An 11625-nucleotide genomic window follows, 5' to 3' on the forward strand; every position below is an offset into this window, starting at 1 on the left:
TGGTATAAAAAAAAATAAATAAAAATTAAGTGGTCTCTTTATTTTTCCAGAGCTGTATAGACACTTAAGATATTTAAAAATTGAAAACAAAATTTGAACAGGTCTATGCAACCCATACAGTGGCGTTAAAGTGGCGTTATTTTGCCCCTTAAAGATTTCTTCAGTTTTTTTCATTTTTTCATACTCTTTCAAATTTTCCATGTTAATCAAACAATCTATAATATCATACAAATATATCCTGAGTACATATAAAAAGCACTTTTTAAAAGATTATTTTATTTATTAAGTGAAAAGACTATCCATTATTTTATTATTAAGTTTGTTTGATAATCTGAAAAATATTAGAATGACAAAAAAGCAAAAACAAATTAAATCTCTTAAGGGGCAAATTGTTTTATTTTATTTATATTATATAATTTTCACTAACTTGTCCCGTGGTCGCTCTGTGGTTTTCCACACTGTGCTTCTCAAAATTACACCCCCCCCAAACCCCCCAACCAACTCATATCGGCTCTTGCAAGACAACAGTGAGAGTCATCATAGAGAACATTTCAACATAAATATTTAATGAGGTCAGGCAGGGCTGGGAAGAGAACCTTCATTCAGATTCAGTGAGCAGTATGTAAACCGCAAATCATAAAACGTAGTGAGGTGGCTACCTCCAGTGTCTTTTGATGGTACCAATTCCATAGTGTTCCTGAAATAAACACACAAACAAACGAACAAACAAACAGAAAAATGCTGCTTATTTCCTCTACGTCTTTGGTCAGAGGAAATCTGATGGTCCTGGAATCATCTCACCATCTCTGTCCATGGTTTGAAGGCATACCACAAAAAAAAGACAAAAAACAACAAAAACGAGGCAGCGCCCTCAAACGGGGCTGAGCTGAGGGCAAGCAGAATTTTTTGTAAAAGAAAAGTTTGTTGGCAACCGTTCACATTTAAAAACTGTACATTTAGCTTGCACGACTTCTCTTTCCCTCTCCGCACGCAGCCGCTCCGAGGATTGTCCCGTGGTCGCTCCGTGGTTTTCCGCACTGTGCTTCTCAAAATTACAGATCCTCCTGCTCCCAGACTGGGCCAGAGGGAAGGAGGAGGGGTTCGGATGGGGTTACACAAATAAAAATACACTTTTACGAATCAGAAAACTAGAAAGTTTCCAGTCATTTGTGCGGCCCATCCCCCTGCTCCCCCGTGACGTGGCAGTCGGGTTCCTGGTGGGGGTCGAAGCCCGATAGGACGCACCGTCACCTTCCACAAACTCACGCAGGGCCATCAGTTCCCGACCCCGAGAGCAGGTGACACACACACACATGCGCTCAGTTCGTTTCCACTTTGGCTTCCTGTTTGTCCTGTAAGAGCGGAATGAGGGACTCCCACGCTGCAAGGCACTGTGGGACAGAAGGAGGAGAAAAAGCTGTCAACATCTGGTCATTCATTACCAGGAACAGCCAAACCGAGAGATTAAGCAATGTTTTTGCCTTTCAAAGTCTCTGGACACTCAAACATACTGGAAACGCCTTCTGTAAAGCTCATGAGGGACATTTGTTAAAGCAAAAGTTAAGACCCGTTACCCTAAATCCAGTCAGCCTAACAAAAATGTTAGGTGTTTAAATTGTGCCTTGCAGTTCTTGTACCAGAGCTATTAAGCTAGTTCACTTGTGTAAGCTTATAGCAAATTTGTTTCAATGCATGCTAAAGCAATACGTATACCTTAAAACAGCTTCAAAACCATTGTGATGCTTCCGGCTTAGAACACTACTAACTGCACCTTTGGTGAAGCAGGAAGAAAAATGTTACCACAAGTCATGCTTAGGTAAAACCCTATAATATATAATGTTACTCTACTTAGTTACAGTTGTGTCTCTCTAAGGTTGTCCAAAATCGCATGTGTAAAGCTTGACCTTTACAGGTGGCCCAAATTGTGAATTTCCCTTTCTGACTACAGTTCTGGGGAAAAAAAAAAAATGAAGAGACCACTTCAGTTTCTGAATCATTGCTATTTATAGGTTGATTTATATGTTTGAGTAAAATGAACATTGTTGTTTTATTCTATAAACTATGGACAAATTCCAAAAAATTCCAAATTATAGCTGAAATAACAAAAATGATGCAGAGCTTTCAGACTTTAAATGATGCAAAGAAAATTTTCTTGCAGCGTTCATATTCATTAAGTTTTAGGAGTACAGAAATCAATATTTGGTAGCATAACCCTGGTTTTTAAGCACAGTTTTCATGTATCTTGGCATCTCCTCCACCAGTCTTACACACTGCTTTTGAATGACTTTATGTTATTCCTCGTGCAAAAAGGCACGGAGCGTATAGCCTCCCTCAAGATCAACCAAAAAAAATAAATACATTAAATTAAAAAGTTAATAACTAGCATGCAGAGGTGGAAATAGTGAGGAGCGGTCAGGATAGAAAAGAGCCAATCAGAGATTTGTGTGCTTCCTATTTAGCTACCAGTAGGATAAGCATAAACATTTAAAAGGTCGCTGCCCACTGCTATGCGATATATGTGTATCCTATTCAAGGTAAGTTGAGGTGGATTAAGTAAATAAACTCTAGTAAAAAAAAGTAATGCATTTAGAAAGAGTAGACCTTTTGTGACTCAAAATCAACAAAACCTAGTAGTGTGTCCAAACTTCTGCATAAAACTACAAATATCGGCATATTATTTCGCCATACAAATTACATGTGGGACAGGGTAACAAATACATTCATCTCTTCAACAGTACTGTGTCATAAGAAGGAAATAAAAACAGCTAGTCAGTAACACAGGACCTTTAGCAGTGAATGCTGCTGATTTAGCTGTAATATCTAAAACAGTGCCTTTCTGCTCTGGGCCTTCCCCTCTTGGCCCTGGCGTTTGGAATTTTGCAGAGCTGTGTCAGTATCTGGCACGGCCGATGGGCTAAAAGGTGAAAGAATTCCACTGCTAGCTTGACTTACCACAGCTGAAGCTATTTCGAGGATATAATCAGTCTAGTGGAGGCCTGCTCTCCAGCCATCGTGTATACACAAGCGTGATGGATTATGTTTTGTGGTGCTACAGAGGGACAGTGGTGGAACAGGAAGTGTGTATCTTAACACTCGATTCTCTGTCCTTGTAGTGAATTGTCCTCATGTGACTTGTAGATTGCAAAATGTATAAATTGTGATGCTATTACGTGAAGAAGGAAAAAAAAAAGAAAAAAAAAAAGAAGACCACTGCTTTCTTTCCATCCTCTTTTTAGGCAGCCCTCAGGCATCTTCCTATGATCAATTTACTCTCTATAATCAAGTGCTTGTTTTTTTTGTTTTTTTACAGAGGCTTCATGAATTATTAATAATACTCAATATTAAGATGACAAACGTACAAAAAATAGTATCATAAAGATTGTACAGCTGTATACATGTATTATTTAGCGGAGCAGGGCAGAGCTGACAGTCTGTTATTGGTCCCGCCCATAACCAGCCCTTTTACAATAACTACACCTTTATTGAATAGAGCGGAATAACGTTTTAAAAAACGAATTCTGTGGGAATATAAAAATGTAACAATATAAGAAGAGGTTACACTAGCTGCTGCATTTAAATAATGGAGGTAGAATTACAGTATATTAAAAGAAACGTGATTGAAAGTTGTCTGTTTTGCCATTGAAACCTATGGGGATGGGTGGGGTTACACAGCTTTCTGAAACCGAACAGCAGGGGGCGCCCGACCTGTGGTGGCTTCACTTTTTAGAGACGATGCTCTATCCAGCTATACACTGTCTATGTTCTGAACATCTTTAGAGCTCTCTGTAATAGATGTAGAGCTGTCTTATCAAAGTCAGTGAACAATATAGAGTAAGACAGGGTCTACAACATGTCCTGATAAACTATGGATTTTTGCCATTTCTGAATGTGCAATCGGGAAAAAATGATTTGTAATTGTATTTACACAAAGAGCAAAACTATGAATAAGAAAACTGTATGTACCGTTTTAAACTTTCTTAACATAAAATCAGATTTGTTTTTTCAGAATAAAATTCAAAAGGTAAAAAAAAATTACTTTAAATCTGCCGATCCAATCCTGCCGATCAGTATCAGTCTAATATTGGGGGGAAAATATATCGCCGTTGTCCAATGAAAAACACTTATCTCCAAAACAGCAACTTTACAGGAGAGAGAAAAAACCTTGCAAACTTTCAATGGAAGTCAATGTAAAAAGAGTTTATTTTAGGTAATTTTGAAGAGTTTCTATTGGTCTGATCATCAAGAAATCTTGGCACAGAGTAAGGGAGAGTTTGTCTATTCAAATTATGTAGTAAACTAAGAAACGACAAAAATGGAGATACGTTTTTTTTTCATTGGACAGCAACAATATTCAGTTATGATCTCTTAGCCTATTATGTGAATGCATAACTCCAGAACCTAAGTTTAAATGTGTTCAAGCCTAAATGCCCATAACTTCATAACTAGATACTAGGTCTGACACTATATATCATTTTAGAAAGTATTGCGATAAACAATATTATTGTCTGTTTAAAACCATTTAAAAATTAAAATTGTATACTTATACAATGATAATATACATACATTCAATTAATTTATAGTTTGGAAAATGCTAATTTTTCTTCACCTATTGCAGTTCACACTGTGTGTGTGTGGTCACAGTTATTAAAGCATTATTCTGATATAGCTAACTGTCAAAAATACACAAACATACAAATAAACACAATAGACAATCACAATTTAAAAAACTATTGCGGTCATATCCATGTATTGTATTATTATTCAATAATTTAATTATCATAACAGGCCTATATGATGGAATAAAGCACGAAATCTCATGTTCTTCTATATATTTTTAAACTACCCAAATTAGAGCAATCACGCACGTAGCAACAGATTCTCAAGCTTGCAGTGTCAGAATCAATGTAAAATAGTGATATAGTTCCACTCCTAACTTCAACCCTGCAAAAAAGCATTACTCTCCCAGTCTCTCACCTTCTCATAGTTCTGGATGTTTTTGTCCGCCATTCCGGTCAGTAGCTGCCTGAAGTCCTGTCGTTTGTTGTTCTGCCAGCGGTCCCAGTCAGCCTTCAGGTCTGCGTTGAAGCACTCCACCCGGTCCTGGCACTTCTCTACGTCTGTGGGCACCTGCCGGACGAACGAGCAGCGGAAGGTTAAAACAGGGTTAAGCCCACAAGATTGCTGCCTGCAGCTCCGCCCCCAAATTACTCTTCAGAACCTCTTGATCCTGACCAGCACCAGACAGCAGATACCAGCAAATCTCCATGATTCACCCCAGAAAGCCAAATGAGCCTGAGAAGTTTCAAATTATGCTGTTGAACAAGTTATTATCAGTTGAACAAGTTATTACCTCCAAAGTATGTGCATGCAGAATTCAGACGTTTCTCTATAGAACCCTCCTAGTTCCCGCATGCTATATAAACTATTGTAAACATTAAATCACCTGTTTTTAGAAGTAAGTTTAATTGTTTTCCACTCATTTCTCACTGAAACAAGGAGAGAGGCTCTTTTAAAAATGGTGATGCTAAACTTGAAATCAATAACATTTTCACTTTTAGTCTAATACAGATACATAAGCATAAGTTTATCCAATTTACTGCAGATTTAATTAAATTAACCATCACATTTAATTTCTGACATCTGCTAACACTTATAATAAACACTGGACGACATTTTGCTTCAAAAACTGCATTTTTTAAATTTTGGTTTGGTTTCCTAGACAGGGAATAAGCCCAGTATTTTGAATGGAGATTTTTCCACTAAAAGCAAAATGTAGTCTACATTTCGGGTTCATTCCTGTTTGGGAAACCCAAAACCCCAAACCCAAAATCTCTTTTAAGGACTCAGCTTAACCCTTGTCTAGGAAACAAACCCATAGTAAATATAATGCAAAAATAATTGATAAAAAATACTTTTTTAGACATCATTTAAAACTGCTGCTTGTTCTTTCTTTGTTGTCATAAATTTCATTATGAATGGACGAATAGATATGCTATAAAACTAACTGTAATACAATTCTGTCATTAAAGATATGGTCAATGCCGATTTCTTAAAAAATATGGATCTTAAGCTTCAGGTTCGAATCCTGATCATGCAGCTTGCCATTAGCTTCCGGAGCCCGGAGAGCACAATTGGCCTTGCTCTCCACACATCACTCTCTAGGTAAAATGTTGGTCAACACAAGGCGTCTGTGAGCTGATGTATCTAAACTGAGTCACTGAGTTTTTTTTTTTTTTTTTAATTCCGAGCGCACTGTGATGCTACTCAGTAATGCTACATAATCAGCAGTAGCAGAAAAAAGGCGGTAGCTGATTCACATGTATCGGGAGAGGCATGTGCGCTAGTCTTCACCCTCCTGGTGTTGGGACATTGCTAGTGATAGGGAGAATACAACTGATTGGGTGGGATAACAGTTAAAAAAAGCTAGGATACAATAAGTAAAAAAAAGAAACAATAAGTTGAGTACAAATTTGGTTTTTGATAATTAGCCAATCGTTTCCTTTATTTCTGCTTGTTACCCTAAATTTCAATGGTTTGTACACCACATATGAACATATGAATCAAAAGTTACAATTGATAGTGTCCGGATTCAAGGCTCTAACTACTGAAATTAGCTCCCATCTAACACAAAAGATACATGCTATATACATATATGCTGTAATGTTAAATCCCTCACAATTACACATAAACAGTAGATAAAAGTAACATTTTTTTTATTTATTTGACTCAAGAGTCAAGAGTGTCTAATGGTGAAATCTCCTGTTGCTCTATAAACTTACTGGTGTTTTCTTGTCCTCACGGAAAGCTACAGCCTCCAGCTTGGCCTCATACTCCGCCTGGACTTGGTCCCTTTTCTTCAAAACATTCTGTAAACAGAGAGAAGCAACATGACTCAACCATCATACACTAACTCCACAAAACAACCTGCCAAACTTCCGTCATTAAAATCCTACAGAACCCTGCTCTAAGAATCAACCTGTCATTATGTTGGTCATACTTAAAAGTTCCTCTCCTGGTTGGCTTTCTGAAATGAGTTCACGGCTCAGTGTTTAGCGTAATTGCCCTCAAAACAAAGAAGCGGCTTCGACATGGAAGCTATTAAAACAGCTTCTAGCCTCTCCTCATAAATCCTGCTCAGTAGACTCCTGCTGAACTGTCTTCCGAGGCGTTCTGGGGGGAAGAATGATGGCCCCCACAACTGGAAAAATTAACAACATCCAGTCAGCAGCAGAGAAACGCTGAGCCGCCCAACGTGCTCTCATTAGAAGCCCATAGAAAAGACTACAGTCAACACAAAGAGAAGAGTGCTTTACGTCTGTGCTGAAGACTGATGTGTTTTTATGTTGAATCCCCCATAAAAATCGCTGAAACTGCTTTAAAATGATGACACTACAGCACTACAGACACTACGGCTTATTCACAAGGGCCAAAACCACATGACCAAACAAAATTAACAGTAACAGATTTCCATTTGATTGTGTGTACAGCACTATAGACTGTAGGTTATTTATATCATTATAAATACAGTACTATAGACTGTAGTACAATTATAAATTAATATCTGAATATATTAAATTACTATATTAATATTAACATGGTACTATAGGCTGTAGAGGTTTAATAGAGTAAATACAGTACTATAAATACAGTATTATATGATGCAAGTTATTTATATTAACATAGATACAGTAAATATAGATACAGTATTCAGGGCTGTAGGTTATTTAAATTAATATAAATACTGTACTATGGGCTGTAGGTTATTTATATAAATAAAGATACAGTATTCAGGACTGTAGGTTATTTATATTATTATAAATAAAGTACTATAGACTGCAGTGAAATGTTTATTATGGTATAAATACAGTATTACAGACTACAATGTTTTATTACAACATAAATACAGTACAAATACAAATAGTATAAACAGTACTATAATAAACTAATATCTGAATATATTAACAAATTAATATATTTACATAAATATGGTACTATAGGCTGTAGAAGTTTGATACAGTAAATACAGTACTATAACACTATATACATATTTTATGGTCTTTAGATTACTTTAATATAGATACCGTATTAGGGCTGTCGTTTATTTACATTAATATAAATACAGTATTATAGGCTGTAGGTTATTTATATTCATATATAAATACAGTATTATAGGCTGTAGGTTATTTATATTAATATATGAATACAATATTATGGGTGGTAAGCTATTTATATCAATACATAAACAGTATTATAGGCTGTAGGTTATTTATATTTATATATAAATACAGTATTTTGTGGTGTAAATTATTTATAATAATATATAAATACAGTATTATGGGCTGTAGGTTGTTTATGTGAATATATAAACAGTAGTATGGGCTGTAGGTTATTAATATTAATATTGTTACAGTATTATGTGGTGTAAATTATTTATATTCATATATAAATACAGTATTTTGGGCTGTAAATTATTTATATTTAAATATAAATACAGTATTTTGGGCTGTATGTTATGTATATTAAGACTCAGTGCAGTGAGCTCTGTATACGTTTAAATCAGCCCAACATTCTAAATTCTATTGTTTTGGCTTCAGGGCTCAAAACTAAACACTCACACATTTACACGACTGATACAGACAGCTGTTTTCTACTGCTCTGCTTTCTGAAGCCGTGAACGTGTGAATTTCTCCAAACTTCTCGTCCAGAAATGGTAAATATGTTTTCTGAAATGTTCTTCTTTGTAAATATATCAATTTTTTCATTAATTGTAAAGGATTTTTAAAGGTAGCTGTGAAAAAGTGATGGTGTCTTACAACTATAGATCAGTTTACTGGGATATTTTTATTTGAATTTTATGTAAATGTATGTGCCTAAAATCATTAAAAAGTGATAGGAGACAGTCAGATATGTCTAACTAAATACTAATTTGAGATGAATATAATAGCATAATTTAGATAATTAATCATAATTTAATTAGAAATTATCAAATATATAATCTATAATATATAATAAAAATATTCCAAAAACTAAAATGCATGATATCCTATATTATTATTATTATTATTATTATTATTGTTGTTATTATTATTATTGTTATTATTATTATTATTTTTATTTAATGTCATAATACATCTTTAATTTACCATAATACTATTTTGTCTGAGGACTGATAATTAAAGTAATCAGATTGCATTATTTAAATCTAGTAGGTTTTACTGGATTATGTGAGTACAATTTTAAACAGGTAACCAGTAAATTGTATCATATTTTACTAATCTGCTCTTTTTTTCCACTGTAATTTACAGTTTTCTGCCAAAGTGTAGTCTATAAATGTATTTTATTTAATTTTTTTAATTAGATTTGTATTATTTATTATTTTTAATATAGTTTTAGTATCATAAGTTACATTTGCTTAACTTTATTTTTTAGGAGATCCTAGACTATTTAAATATATTTTTTAATTTAAGATATAAAAGAAGAAGTTGTTGGATGTATGATACATCTACATGGTAGATGACTATGTAGGAATATGGTAGCTTTAATGGTTAATAGATTGATGAGTAAATAGTAAGATACATTTATGTAGATTACACAGCTTTTTTCATCATTTTCAATGTTATTTTGGGGACATCTCATCCAGAAACTACATGTTTATCTTTTGAAATGTGTTTTTGCGTGTACAAATATTAAATATATATGTCAAATATATTTTAGTTTCAGGATTCGCCTTCGCGTCAGCGCTCCTCTGCCGGTCCCTACGGCCTCAGACGGACCCGTAAACCATCTGCGAAGCTGAAGGAGTGCATGAAGACATCGTCTGCACCTCCTCACAGACCTCCCAGGTCCAGGGCTGCGGCTCTGACCGTACAGGTAGACCATTCCTACAGTTCCCTTTCCAGGACCACCGGAAAGTTCCTCATTCTGGAGGAATTTCAGGAACGTGCGGCTGTGCTTCCTCCTTTTCAGGCTTCCTCCACCATCACACCAGAGATGCCCGACTTCCGTGCACCTCCTGAGGTCCCAGACTCTCCGCTGTGGGTCCATGGTCTCAGTGTGGAGGAGTTCCAGGGTGTTTACCACTCTGTGGTGGATCCTCTCGTGGGATCCACATCTGGTAAGTTCTGCCTGCAGTTCGGCCGCGAGCTCAAGCAGCGTCTGTGGAGGGAGCTCCGCTGTCCCGTCCTGACTGAGGAGGTCCAGCCTGACGGACGGGTCAAGATCACCGAGGTCTTCAGCGCACCCACTCCAGTCCGGTCCGCCCGCGACTTTGACCTGAACACGAGTGAGGAGCCTCTGCCCGGTCAGCAGCCCAAGAAGAAGCGTCGCCGGTGCTGAAACCATCCATCAGCCTTAATCCTGAACTGGCAATTACACCAGAGATGAAGCTGAAACACTCCATCATCAGCCTTTATCTCAAACTGTCAATTATGCCAGATAACCAAATAGATCAATGGGTAGATGGGAGGGTAAATGTACAGGCAGATGGATAGACAGGGGATATGTGGGTAGATTGATAGACAGATGGATAGTAGGTAGACAGGAGATAGTTAGCAGATAGACAGATAATAGATGGTAGATAGATAGACAGGAGATAGATGGGTAGACATATGTAGATAGGTGTGCATGTGGGTAGATAGATTAGTTAGACAAATGGGTGGATATATTGGTAAAGAGATGGATGGGTAGATAGATAGGTGGGAGATAGATGAATAGGTAGATAGATAAGTGGGAGATAGATGGATGGGTAGGAGTTAGATGGATAGGCAGATAGATAGGTGGGAGATAGATGGATAGGCAGATAGAGAGGTGGGAGATAGATGGGTAGGTAGAAAGATAGGTGGGAAATAGATGGATGGGTAGATAGAGATGTGAGAGATAAATGGGTAGGCAGATAGATAGGTGGGAGATAGATGGATAGGCAGATAGATAAGTGGAGATAGATGGATAGGTAGAAAGATAGGTGGGAGATAGATATATAGGCAAATAGATAGGTGGGACATAGTTGTATAGGTGGGAGATAGAGAGGTGGGAGATAGATGGATAGGTAGAAAGATAGGTGGGAGGTAGATGATAGGTAGAGAGATAGGTGGGAGATAGATGGATAGGTAGATAGAGAGGTGGGAGATAGATGGTTAGGCAGATAGATAGGTGGGAGATGAATGGATGTATGGATGTATGGATGGATAGATAGATGGATAGGTGTGTGCGTGTGAGTTTATCTCACAGGGCGTGGTGATGCGTCTAGTGCAGTAGTGCAGTACTGATTGGTAGGTGCATGCTTGCCGGTGTTCTGCTTGCTTGCTGGCCTCTCGGTTACAGTCTGCGAGGCTGGTTAGCTAATGCTAGCGATTCAGTAGGTAGATGAATACTGGATACTGGAGGAGACTGAAGATAGTGAGGAGTCCAATGATCTGCATGATGGCAATGTTAACAGAGTCATAGTTATGCCAGGTAAGGCTGGAGGTCCACTGCTACAGTAGTGCCTCAGTGGCAGTACTGAGTGGGGGCAGCTGCTGATGTGCTGCTATTTTTTCTGCTACTATAGATTTATGCAACGTAAATGCCGCCATAACTGCAGGGTCTTTTAAGGTGTAAATAAATTAGTTGGACATCCATGATAAATGT

General features: G+C 37.0%; 1 protein-coding gene across 1 annotated transcript in view; it reads right to left on the reverse strand.

Moving 5' to 3' along the window:
* Window positions 1-540: 540 nt before the first annotated feature.
* The window catches only part of snx30 (sorting nexin family member 30), a 31789-nt gene continuing 20704 nt past the window's right edge, over window positions 541-11625 (reverse strand). The window contains exons 7-9 of the mRNA XM_022681249.2: window positions 6780-6866; window positions 4975-5127; window positions 541-1391 (exon numbers count right to left, since the gene is read on the reverse strand). Of these exons, the coding sequence (XP_022536970.2) occupies window positions 1320-1391; window positions 4975-5127; window positions 6780-6866 (312 nt within the window). The 3' untranslated portion in view covers window positions 541-1319. The remainder of the gene's footprint in view (window positions 1392-4974; window positions 5128-6779; window positions 6867-11625) is intronic.

This window comes from Astyanax mexicanus, chromosome 20, assembly GCF_023375975.1.
Source record: "Astyanax mexicanus isolate ESR-SI-001 chromosome 20, AstMex3_surface, whole genome shotgun sequence".
Taxonomy (NCBI): Eukaryota; Metazoa; Chordata; class Actinopteri; order Characiformes; family Acestrorhamphidae; genus Astyanax; species Astyanax mexicanus.